This window comes from Lemur catta, chromosome 13, assembly GCF_020740605.2.
Source record: "Lemur catta isolate mLemCat1 chromosome 13, mLemCat1.pri, whole genome shotgun sequence".
Taxonomy (NCBI): Eukaryota; Metazoa; Chordata; class Mammalia; order Primates; family Lemuridae; genus Lemur; species Lemur catta.
This window is the reverse complement of record NC_059140.1, coordinates 1,211,331-1,224,868: the sequence shown is the minus strand read 5'-3', so window position 1 is coordinate 1,224,868 and position 13,538 is coordinate 1,211,331. Positions and strand designations below refer to the sequence as shown.

The following is a 13,538-nucleotide window of genomic DNA, read 5'->3' as shown; positions in this document are numbered from 1 at the left end:
GCGATCCTCCTGCCCCGGCCTCCCTATCGTTGCAATGGGACTACAGGCATGCAGCACCACACCCAGCTATTTTTTAAAAAAGTTTTTGGTAGAGATGAGGTGTCACTATGTGACCTAGGCTGGTCTTGAATTCCTGGCCTCAAGGGATCCTCCCACCTCAGCCTCCCAAAGTGCTGAGCCACCATGCCCAGCCTCAATTTCTAAAGTCACAAATGGATGTCTGTCTATGATCTTAACCATGTAACCATCTTAACAGCAGAGAGCATTTTAAATTCAATCAATCTATGAATATTTACTGCAAGAAAAAATGAGGAATAAAGCACAGTTACCACCCTCAGGGAACTTCAAGTCTAAAGTGGTAAGATTATAAAATGTATACAGAAGATGGTTTAAAGTAAAAGTAAAGCAGATTACAAAAATGGCACTGTATGAATTATTACACTTACATCTCATATCTAGCCTATCGAGCATGGAACTATGATGACCTTTCACAGACGATGAAATTGAGTTAGTTTAGAGACTAATGTATCTATCCAGTGTCATATTGATCATTAATGATTGAAACCAGGATTCGAATCACTCTGAAGTTGATAGTTTTTCTTTTATACCTAACTGCTTCTGACATAGTATCCTGGCAGGCCCTTCCTAAACACCAGGTTATTAATTAACTGACCAGTTTTCTCCCTTTCCAGCCCCAGGAGCTACCATGCACATGGACGTGGAGGCTGTTCTCTGGAACTCTACTGACTTCGTCCTCATGGGCCTCATCACCCGCCCTGTGTTCCCTGGGATTATCTTTGCAGTTGTCTTCTCTATTTTTGTGGTGGCTGTGACAGCCAACGTGGTCATGATCCTGCTCATCCGTGTGGACTCCCGCCTGCACACGCCCATGTACTTCCTGCTTAGTCAGCTGTCCATCATGGACACTGTGTACATCTGCGTCACTGTCCCCAAGATGCTCCAAGACCTCCTGTCCAAGGAAAAGACCATCTCCTTCCTGGGATGTGCGCTGCAGATCTTCCTCTACCTGACCCTGATCGGGGGGGAGTTCTTCCTGCTGGGCCTCATGGCCTATGACCGGTACGTGGCTGTGTGCCACCCCCTGCGGTACCCTCTGCTCATGAACCGCAGGATTTGCCTGCTCATGGCGGTGGGCTCCTGGGTGGGTGGGTCATTGGACGGATTCATGCTGACGCCCCTCACCATGAGTTTCCCCTACTGTGGGTCCCGAGAGATCAATCACTTCTTCTGCGAGATCCCAGCCGTGCTGAAGCTGTCGTGCGTAGACACGTCGCTCTACGAGACCCTGATGTATGCTTGCTGCGTGCTGATGCTGCTCATCCCCGTGTCCATCATCTGCGTCTCCTACGCGCGCATCCTGCTCGCCGTCCACCAGATGCGCTCTGCGGGGGGCCGGCGCCGCGCCTTTGCCACGTGCTCCTCCCACGTCCTGGTGGTGAGCATTTTCTACGGCGCGGCCTTCTACACCAACGTGCTGCCCCACTCCTACCACACGCCAGAGAAAGACAAAGTTGTGTCCGCCTTCTACACCATCCTCACCCCCATGCTCAACCCGCTCATCTACAGCTTGAGGAATAAAGACGTCGCCGCAGCTCTGAGCAGAGTGCTGGGGAGGCGAGCCCGCTCCCGAGAGTCAGCGTGGGCGCTGTGTCGCGAAGCGCTGGGGGACCGCATGCGCACGTCCGTGGTGCCACAGCAATGCCGCAGCCTTGGTTCTGGAGACTGCTCAGCATCATATTAAGAATTCAGAATTATCAATAGGCAAAATCATCCTGTTGCGACATTATTTAAGTATTATGGTCGATGGCAGCAAACATCTCTGCGTTTCCCAACTTGCTTGTCTGGATGCATGAGCAAACATTTCCAGACAGCACTCTCAGTCCAGTAGCACTAGGAATCGTCCCAAGCAGGGGCCGCGCGTGCCTTTAAAGTTCCCTGAATAGATACTTGTGCGTATTCCACGTGCTCATGCGTCCTTTGTATCCGTATTGCTGTCCGACTTTTGAATGGAAATTGCAAGGAAATTTGCAGTGTCCTTGAGGATTTACTGTCAAGCAGTCAATACAAGTAAAATACTTTCTAATGTTGGTACTGTAGCAGTTTTATTTAGGAAACTTTTGTGAAGATGACATGATTGTATCTTGAGTCACGTAGTCTTAGTCACATTTTTTGAATGTCTTTATTTTCTTACCTCTGAAATTACATTGTAAATTCTTACTTCACTTGGAGGGTAATATGTGCCTGGATATTAATAAACATTGATTGATTGATTGAAAATTAACTTTGTCATTAAAACTATAACATTGCCACAAACCTACAAAACTTCCATTTATGCTTTAATAAAGTGGTAATAGATAAATGTACAATGAATAAAACAAGATATTTCATTAGCTAACTTAGCTCCTAGGGTTAAGTTGTTTAATCTTCTTACTTTCAACCTCTTTATTGGTATGCTGGCAGGCAAATATTTCTTTTTTTTATTTAGTTGGGGTTACGTGTGTTGTTTTGATAGGTGTGCAACTTTGATAGAATACTGACTAAACAAAGACCACCCTGAGCCTTCCATCATGCATTATTTTAACCTTAAATTTTTCTTTTGTGTAAGGTTGTGAAATATGACAAAACAGAATTTCTCATTGACTTGCTGTTTATTTTCTCCATCAAATATGAGGTTTTGAAAATGCTGGACAAATTTTGAGTGGCTATACAGTTGACAAAGACTAAGTTAAGGTTACTCAGTCTTAAGTTATTCTAATTTCGATACAGAGATAGAAGGAAAAAGGTTTCATTGATTGATGCTGACTTAGGTAAAGAATATTCCCTTCAGCATGCTAATCACTAGGTTGGTTTTGCCTCAAAAGATTATTGATAATTTGATCTTTACCCTGAAATCAAACAAACAAATAGGAAACAGAAGAAAGGCCTGGAGGGATGCATTTCTTCAAGTGTAGACACAGACCAGGATTCATTTGTGAACCAGCCTCACTGTTATTTCAATTCAGCTCCATCTCCTTTTAATCTCCTTGTATGTCTAGTCCCTGTCCTTCCTCCTGCCTTAGCTGGGACCTCCTGACCTTCCTTCCCTTCACAAAATCGCTTCCATTCACAGTATGCATCTTTGCTCCACCCAGGACATGTTTCCTCTCCCATTTCCTCAGTTGCTAGACATTAATATCCAACAGTAATTCTATTCTTACAGTTCCAAGGTTAATCTTTTGCACATTTAATAAGGGAATTTAGCTCACACATTGATTGATATTTAGTACCTGAAAAATAACAAGGGAAGTACATTTAGACAAGTTCCTGGACAAATTATGGACATTAGTGACTAGGTCATTGGGGAAGGGGACTTATTTGATGTTTTTAAGAATCTATTCAACAAACTCAGTGGTGGCTACATGCAAGTGTTCACTTTATGATGATTTAGCAATCTTCCCACTTGTGTGTGCATTTTTCTGTTGTTATGCTCTACTTTAATACAATTTATAAAAATTTTTAAATTTCATCATATACGCGGTGGGTACCTACTTCCTTCACACGTAAGACTAGTCCTACCATGAAAGGGAATGACCAGGGATTTTTCTCCAGTCCTCTCAGCAAATTCTTTTTTTTTTTTTTTAATTTGAGACAGGGTCTCCCAGTCATAGCTCACTGTAGCCTCAAACTGTCTTCGCACCTCAGCCTCCTGATTTGTTGGTACTACAGGCATGTGCAACTGTACCTGGCTAGTTTAAAAACAAACAAAAAAGTTTGTAGAGACTGTTGCTCAGGCTGGTCTCAAACTCCTAGCCTCAAGTGATCCTCCTGACTTGGCCTCCCAAAGTGCTAGGATTACAGGTGTGAACCACAAGCAGATTATGTTTTTTGTTTTTGAGATATGTCTCTTTCTGTTGCCAGAGCTAGAGTGCAGTGACATCATCATAGCTCACTGCAACCTCAAACTCCTGGGCTCCAGTGATCCTCCTGCCTCAGCCTCCCAAGGAGCTGGGACTACAAGCACGTGTCACCACCTGGGGAAAATTCTTTTTTGTAGAGGTGGGGTCTTAGTCTTGCCCAGGCTGATCTTGAACTCCTGGGCTCAAGCAATCCTCCCACCTCAGCCTCCCAAAGTGCTGGGACTACAAGCACGTGTCACCACCTGGGGAAAATTCTTTTTTGTAGAGGTGGGGTCTTAGTCTTGCCCAGGCTGATCTTGAACTCCTGGGCTCAAGCAATCCTCCCACCTCAGCCTCCCAAAGTGCTAGGCTTGAGCCACCATGCCCAGCCAGCAAATTCTTATATAAGATAATTTGTAGTCACCAGATTTTCTTCTTTATTAAAAATAATACACTGGCTTGGGAGTGAAAATTATAATAACCTAAGATTGTTTTTAATATTATAAGTTGTAAACTTGCAACATGGCATGTGCTGCTCCAGATGATGGGGAAAATAAAAAGAAAACTGTCCGCAGGTTTTAATGGCTGCCACACAGAAAAAACAGAAACTTCTCCTTGGGGCCACAGTGTTTTATTACAAAAATAGAGTAAAAACTACAAGCGTAATTTAAAGGTAAACATAAACAGAAAAATGAAATTTATTGACTTCTATTCATTTAATCCGTGTTTTTAGAATTAAATCATCGGTATTAATTGTAACAATAAGAACATCAACAAGTAAGATTGTATACATGCTTCACGCCGCTGCGGGGTCAAAACCAGAGTGAGTTAAATGCAACTCTCATGGCAGTTACTATGCTAAAACATATTCAACCACATTACCGGGTGTGGAATCTGACCCTCACCGTCTCATGAAGTATTTAGGGAGAGAATTAGCTCCACAGGAGATGGAATAGCTAATTCTCAGAGCAAATCATTGCCTCATTCAAGCAGGAGGCAGATGGGGCCTCAGAACCATGTCTTCTGACTTCCGGCCTGCTGTTTCGGTATCGAAGCTTGCTATTAACTGACACAAAACTTCCGAAGGAGAGAAGCAAGTGGCACAACGTGCAGCTGCCAGCTTGTTAATTTTAATAATGGCCTGGGGACAGAGCTCCCTCCAGGAAAGACGTGCTGATAAAATCCACGTTCATTTTCTGGTGGATGCCAGCTAGGTTGGTCTGCCAAGGACTGGATGACCCACGCTGAGGAGTAACCAGACCCCCTCTGCTGTCTTTCTGCAGGTGAGGAGCATGGATATGAAATTAACTGAACTCTTGTCTCTACCTATTCATTTTATTTATGCGATAAATAAATATTTGTATTTATAAATATAAAATTATAATAGTGGAAGGCACAAAGTCTACCTATTAAATACTTTATTAACTGCTTTATTAAATACCCAGGAAGATTTCAGACAAGAAGGAGTGATCAGAGAAACTGAAAATCCGTGGACAATTATTTAGCACGCAGGGAATGTAGCCCTCCGCTGCCTGGGAAAGCGCAGTACGTCCCCGTCAAGTTAGGTGACTGATTTGAGATGAAGTGGGTTCTGCTAAGCGGTCTGACAACTATGTGAAAACAAAATGCTTGAAATATCAGATCCTGACTCTAACAGGAAATTATATTCAGGAGGCAAGACAATTGTTATAATTAATAAGTTCATGGCATTGATAGGTTATCTAGCTAAAACAATAGAATGATTCACACATAAACAATACCCTAAAATGAGATTATTTTTATTTTTTTATTTATTTTAGTTGGAAATTTGTTGAGATAGATCTTCTTAATCCCGAATGACTACCATGGTCATGTCACACATTTATCAAACATTCCATTGCATTCTTTCTTTTAAATCCCAGAAACTCAAAGGGCAAGAAAATATTGAAGGTTTTGTATTGACTATATTACCTTTGATTTGTACAACAAGATCAGAATATAAAGGTAAGAAATAAATATCTGTAGCTTCAACTCTGATTACCCCACATTGCTTTATTTTTTGCTTTGATCAGCCTTTTAAATTTATTTGATTTTATTAAATTTTATTCATCACATAAGCAAAAACAGGGGCCTTTATTTTGTTCTATGATGCATCCCACTCACCTAGAAATTTTCCTCATATGAAATATGCTCTCAATAAATATTTGTGTAGTGAATGAGTGAAAGCCATTTCATTTTTAGAAGTCTTAGTGCGCTGAAGTACAAATTTGAATTTTTAAGTCTTTTTAAAATTTTTTCCTGGGCATCTCAGGTTTGAAGAGGTGCAGTGGAAACTGAAGCTCAACAAAATTAGGTGACTTAGAAGCTCACATAGAATTGCATGTTAAGGGTAAATCTGGAAGCCAAAATAATGTACTTAATTTTTTTTTCAACTCCACTGATTCTTAAGTGATTTCTATTAAGTATTTTTAAATTGTGGTTTATGTAAAGAAACGTCATTGGCAGTTGCTAGATTCTTCATGGATATTCTTTCTTCTTGGAAGCAAACAGGAGGTAAGTCACATCGGGAGGCCTCTGCTCAAGTGTGGAAACAGAAAGACGCCTTCTTCCACACTGACTGAGAATTGAGATGCGAGAACAAGGTTCAGGATTACACATGTGAGTCGACATCATCACAACTGTTCTTTCCCTGAATTCTCAAAGTGCTCAACGGCAGTGAGTGCTGATGTTAAGTAGTCTATAACTTGGAAAGGTAAATTGAGAAGTGTTTGAACATAGTTGAAACCATGTCTTTGGACCTCAGCTTCTGAACAGCCAATGAAGATTTACTAGAGAGAGCTGCCTTTCTGTGTCCCTATATAAATTGTGGCAAACGTAGTCAAAGGGGGAAAAGGTAATAAACTTTGATGCAAGGCAGGGCTGCGTGCAAAGAATGGTTCTAACTTGCAAGATTACAAAAATCTTTACCTCTGTTCTTAAAAATAACAAGATTACAATATATTGAGTGTTGACAGTCTGAAGATAGAGAATTAGTGGTAAGGAGATCTATCGATCTATCTATATCTGTGGAGATACATATGGAGATTGTAAACATACCACCTTTTTCAGGTAAGAGTACAATGAAACTGTCATACCTTGATAACAAATACACATTCCCCTCATATCCCAATAGCCGCTGAGAATTCTATTATGTTCTATGAACTATTGAGTTTGTGTCCAGTTAGCAAATGCTGAGGTCACTTCTGCTTTCTTATTATTGCAAATAATACCAAAGTGAATATTTTTTTTACAAAGTTGCCCACTCATCTGGTTTATTCCATAGTAAAAATCCCTAGGAGTGGAAGTTTACACACATTATTTTTCAAACCCCTGATGTTGACGTTGGTACTCTCTCTCTCAAAAAAGAAAACAACAACAATAATGATAATACCCATTCTAATCCCCACTGCAATTTATGAGAGTCCTCCCTTTATCCTCCATGTCTGTACAACCCAGCTCTCAACTAGAGGCTCCATTTGCGAAAGATTGGCTGAAACCCGGTTTCTTCCCTGTGGCCTTTCTACCCTATACTCCGGCCCTCGCGCAGAAGGAAAAGCGCCCACTGCTCGCTGGCACCCACCCCTTGCCTGTGCCCTAGGTTAGGACGAACTTTCGCTCCATCCTCTGCTTCTGGCCTTGCAGCGCCAGCTGAGAGTCAGCCTCAGGTCGCGGCTTTCAGCCCCTCACGCAGTGTGCGGCGGGGGCGGGACGGTAAGTGCAGGGACAGACACCGGACGGGGCAGCAGGTGCTGAGAGCGGTTTTAGGGCTTCACTCAGGAGGGGCCTGAGGAGACTACCTGGTTGGCAAAAGAGGCCAAGAACACCTTTAATTTTTTTTGAAGACTTTTAGTTTAATGACTAATTCTAGAGAATCTGATCTGGCTCAAGTCGTGAACAATCATATTGAAAATGTCTGGTCCCATGCAGCCGCTGTCCTAGAGCCGAAGGAGAGACTCGCCTGTAACTTGCAGAGCACCTGTACCTTCAGGGAAGCTTCTGTGTAAGCGAGTGACACGGTGTATTGCAACAGCAGCAGCAAACATGACCATAAGGATATTGAAGTCTGATTAGAGGTTGCATTTTATTTTAAGTCTTTTAAAAAATACTATTTAAAAACATTCTTCTCCCCACTTGGGGGTATCTGTACTTAGAAAAATATAGTAGACAGGGGCTACTATGTTAAAAAAAATTTGAGAATTTAATTCACAGGTTTATTTTCAGAAATCATTGACAGGATTGCTCTAGTAACATTTCATTTTATTCTGCCCGGATTTAAATTGGGTTTAAACTCTAATGCAATTTTTGAAATGTCTCTGTTTGTTGAATCGCACCCTGTGTTTGTTTAACTTTTCTTAGCTGGTTGTTCTACACTCCACTGTAAGTAACAGCATTGTCTCCAGGTGTCATCTATTCTTCCTTTTTTATTTTTTATTGGGAGCTGGGTACATGTGATAATTTAATACATTCATCTAATTTGTAAAGATCAAACTGATGTAATGGTGATATCCATCACCTTAAATGTTTGTCTTTTTTTATGCTCGAAACATTCGAATTATTTTCTTCTCAAGTGAATTTTGCTGCTTCCTTCTGAGGTTACAGAGATCTTCAAATCTCAAATCCCTCCAAACGACGGGGGTCTCTGCGGCGCTGCCGAGGCGAGGGCGGCGATGCAGCGGAGACCGGAGCTGGCCTGTCGCACGCGCACGGTCGCGTCCGCGTGGGGCTGAGGCGTTGCCCCCCGCGGCGGATGCTCAGCGGAGAGATCTGCAAACCTGTGTCTGCTGCTCTTTCACAGGGCGCGTGGCGTGAGGACTTTCCTTTTTCATGGCCCTCAGTATGAAGCCAGGTGCCTGCAGGCGGGCAGGCGATGACTGGGAATTGCCCGCGAGCTAGGAAGAATTTTGTTTCTGGAAAAAAAATCAGCTTCATTTTGTTACTTTATTACTTTTTTGACAACTTTTGAACAGAAATTAAAATTTTTTTTCTGGAGTCTGATTGTGGCCATGTGCCCTGTATTCATTTAACTTTTGTTAGCCGGTTGTTAGCAGACCTGAGCTCAGAAGGATGTCGTGTCTTTCAGGAGCACATGCTAGTGGCAGAGGCGTGGGAGCAGGGGGCCTTTGCGACTCCCGCTGTGAGACGGTGAGGGTGGCAGTAGCCGGCCGCACAGAGGTGCCCTGAAGAGCGACTGCGTCCAAACACTGCGGCACGAACAGCAATGCCTGGCATGCAGGCAGCGCTACATGAGTGCCGGTCAATTTATTATTAGCTACTTGTCTCAATTTTGTTTAAAAACTGAGAAAATTATTTATTAACGTGTTAGTTTCCCATGGCCAGTGTATCCAATTACCACACACTCAGTTTACTATCTTATAGTTTTAGAGGTCAGAAATTGGAAATTGGCCTCACTGGGCTAAAATCACAACGCTGGGAGGGCTGCATTCCTTTCTGGGGCTTCAGGAGGGAATCTGTTTCTTAGCTTTTTTCAGTTTCTGGAGACCACTCACATTCCTTGGCTGGGACCCTCTGTCTTCAAAGCCAGTGATGGCATCGCTCTGACCTCTCCAGTATCACGTCTTCTCTGACTCCCCCACCTCCCTCTTTCCCTTACAAAGCTTTTGTGATTACACTGAGTCCGACAGCAAAATCCAGAATAGCCACATCATCTTGGAATCCTTAAATTAGTCGCATCTGCAAAGTCTTTTTTGCCTGAAAGAGAGAATATTCATAGGCTCCAGGCATTAGAGCATGGGCATCCTTGTTTGTGTGTTGGGGGTTATTCTGCCCACAGTTGCTTTTATTTAACTCTAAGCTAAGTCTATTACAGTGTCATTAAATTTGACAAAGTAACAAATTAGTAATAAACCCTATGGCATTTTTTAAAACACAACTTTTCTGACAATAGAAGGCAGATGGAAACTTACTGCTGAAAAAATTCGTGCACAATGATTTCCTCTCTGTATGTTTAACACAGGGTGGATTCAAATCATATTATTAATATCTATAACACAGCCTCGGTATATATAATATCATTTGAAGCTGAAGTTATCATTTACATAATGATTGGGACCTGAACTGAATGAAGAGCTATCACAGCAGATTCAGAAGACAAAGGAAGTGGTGAGTCCTTTTTTGTTGAAAATTTTGCTGACATCTTAGTTATTCTACAACTAAGTATATTAATTTTAAGCCACAGGAAGTAATTGTCTCAAATCTGTATACTATATATAAACCTCAGTGAATTAGAAGTAAAATTTGTATTTTGCTCTATGGTCTTTGAAAGCTGTGATTTATTTTTGTTTCCTAGAACAAAGTTTGGTTTCAAAAAATATGGGTGGTTCCTATTTTATAGCAATTATATTTTAGGTGGAGGTAAATATAATACAAAGGCCTGGCATTTAAGAAAATTATTTCCCTTTAGCACATTTTATAAAACAAACTTGGAAGTATTTTCAGGGAATTCTACTAGAATTTATCAACTCAAAAAGTATAATTTGCATTTTTACTAACTGCATATGTTTAAAAATTATTCAACAAATATTTACAATGTACCAGTCATTCTTTTAGGTAGTGGGAGCACACAGTTAACAAAATAGGCAAAAGTCCTTGCTCACATGGAACTTACTTTCTGGTGTCAAGAGACAAACACAAAATAAATGGAATATATAATATGTAGATGGTGTTAAGAAATGTGAAGAAAAATAAAGGCATCAAGTCAGACCAGAATAGGCCCCTCTGAGAAGGTGGCTTTTGAGCAAAGCCCTGGAGGACTTGAGGGGATCTCCTGGCACAGATGGGAGGAGCCCCAGGGGAGAGGAGTGGCAGGGGCAAAGGCCCAGCGGGGCTGTCACGGTGGGGGTGGAGGATCAGCGAGGCACCCTAGCTGCAGCACAGGCATGAAAATGGAGGTGGCAGGAGATGCTGTCAGAGGGCAAATGCTCAGAACACAGTGGGCCTCAAAGTGGGGTAGAAGCCCCCTTGCAGGGTTTTAAGCAGAGAGTGACACGGTGTGATGCAGGTTTCCCAAGATCGCTCTGACTGCTGTGCTGACACCAGACCGAAGGGATGCAGGGAGGAAGCAGGGAGACTGTGGGAAAGTCCCTGGGATAACCCGGGTGAAGTATAATGACAGATTAAGCCAGGCTGCTACTAGCCAGGGGTATAATAAGAAATACAGATTTTTCTTTTAACTACTTTATACTTTTTGGATAAAATGTTTGCATTCCCTTAATATGCCAAAGAGAAGATGTACTCTCTCCCCCTTAGTGTGGGTTCCCTTTATTAGGAAGTTTTTGGAGTCTAAAATAGAATATCTCTTTTCTACTGATAGACCTTGAATTAACTAAATTATATTTTTAAACAATATTAAAACAATATTTATTTTCAGTTGTCCTTGGGAAGTGGAATGGAATTTAAATCCATTCGGGTCAGGAGGGAAAGACTCAATGATGTAGACCTTTAAAGTTTTGACCACAGAGTATTTTTGGGAGGCTGGAGAAATGAGGCAATAGCGTTGAACTACTTCCAGAGTAATTTGAAGATGTTCAACAAAGGGACAGTTGGAATGGTCCAATTTAATTTTGATGTTGGTCTATAACTTCTTTGTATTAGACTCTATTGATTAGGTTTCATTGATTGTATTGGTGACTTTTCACTGTCAATACAATTCTTGTACTGCAACCAAAACCATGTTTGGGGGCCCAAAAAGCCAGACAGGAGAAGCGAGGGTTAGTGCAAGGAAAGCAGCTTTAACTCAAGTGCCAGCAACTTGAGAAGATGGCCAGGCTCAAGTCCAAGAGAATCACCTCAATTTCTTAGGTTGGCTAAAGGGGTTTGAAAGGGGAAGGTGGTATGGGGACCATGAGCAGGAATGGTGCAGGGTGCAGGTCTGTTGCTTATCTTCCAGTGGCTATCTTGAGTAACGCGCCACTCGGAAGTCTGGTTGGTGTCATCCTGGTGGGGGTCGAGTTAGGAACTAACTTCTTCTTCTAAGAGAGAATTGTACCCTCCACGTCTGTTCCACGCCTGGATTGCCTCAAGATTACCCTTTGGAATTCTCAAGCAAACAGACACTTAGTTACCTGTGTAGCAAGGACCAAAGGGAGGGAGGGGTAATTTCTAAAATAAGCTGGCAAACTTGCTCCACCAGTAACAGTACCTTTGTGAAACCAGGCATGACTTCAGCATGATAAAGGACCATTAGCTAAATTTGAATTTCAGATAAACAATGGATTTTTTTAGTGTAAGTATATCACAAACTTATACAAAATAAATTTTTTGACTCTTTGAAGGTCAAATACAGCTAAGCATACTGCATTTTTATTTGCTAAATGTGGCAACCCCAGGCCGTGCGACCGAGGCTGCCTGGCAGCCTGTGAGCGGACGAGCTGAGCTGGCTTGCAGTGCGCCTGCGCGCCCCGACCGCACTCCCGGTTTCCTACACGCACATGTCTGGTTTTCCAGCCACTAAGGGGAGCACTTCACTACATGTATGGTTCTTTTTATTTTCCCTTTTTAACACTGAAATTAATCCACCTGACAGTCAGAGATGAAAATCCCTTCTTGAACTGTGGCCTGTCACTGTCACCTTCCTATATATTTGCTCCAGGGCATCCGAATCCTGAGTTGAGCTCTGGCCTCAGAGCAGGTAGACATCAGCAGACATGTAGCTCCATTAGCTTCATGTTCCTGCACGTCTCTTGGTGACATAGTTTCAAGCTTCCAACATTTTGTTTTTAACCTCCCTGGCCCATTTCCCAATCCACAGTCGCAGTGGGGAGCAGTCCAGGGGGTCTGTTTAGTGGCATATGCTGCTTTTGAAGAATTTAATTCTGTGGGAGGCTGAGGCAGGAGGATCGCTTGAGTCCAGGAGTTTGAGGTTGCTGTGAGCTGGGCTGACGTCACGGCACTCTAGCCTGGGCAACAACAGGGTGAGAAGCTGTTCTTAAAAAAAAAAAAAAAAAAAGGAATTTAATTCTGAAAGCTGTTTGAAGATAAGAGAATAAAGAAGTGATTTGAAGAAAGACCTGCCAGGAGGTTAACAAAACCGTGCAAGCAGCAGTGAGTGACCACTGTGGGTACCGGCAATGATGAAGAACGGAGAGACAGGAAGCATTTCAGTCAAGAGGGCCCAACAGGTGTCCTGACCCTTCACGTCCTCAGTCATTCGTTTCACTCACCCGTAGCCATTCGGTAGATCAATGAATCAGTCATTCTCTTCTCCAACCAGTATTTCCTTAGCCTAGCTATGGGTGGGGCAACCTTCTAGACGTAAGAAATGCAGAATGGACAGAGCAGATATGGTCAAAACTGTACCCCAGGTAGAGCGTGCAGCAACTTTATCATGCAGTTAACGTCACCTATAGCTGCAAGGACATAGGCACAACATGAAAAGGGCTACTCCTCAACAAGGAGAAATGGAGCCAAAATCACTGCTTTGATTTAGGCAGTAATGTGCATGTCGATCTGTTTGTTCTTCCCCAGCATTCTAGCCCGGAAAGTCTCAGCCCCACCTGCACCCTCAGATGCGTCATCTCCGCTGCAGACTTTTCCCACCTTGAATGCGTTCTCTTGCTTTCCTTCCTGGTCTTTGTGTCCTCCTGCTCCCTGGAGCTGGCAGAGGCA

General features: G+C 42.6%; 1 protein-coding gene across 1 annotated transcript; it reads left to right on the top strand.

Moving 5' to 3' along the window:
- Window positions 1-712: 712 nt before the first annotated feature.
- LOC123649371 (olfactory receptor 2T2-like) lies at window positions 713-1,762 on the top strand. Its single transcript, XM_045567470.1, has one exon. It carries the CDS (start codon window positions 713-715, stop codon window positions 1,760-1,762), a length of 1,050 nt encoding a protein of 349 aa, XP_045423426.1.
- The last annotated feature ends 11,776 nt before the right edge of the window (window positions 1,763-13,538 follow it).

Coding starts and splice junctions, on each gene's coding strand:
- LOC123649371 (XM_045567470.1), top strand. CDS start 713: ATGGACGTGGAGGCTGTTCTCTGGAACTCTACTGACTTCGTCCTCATG.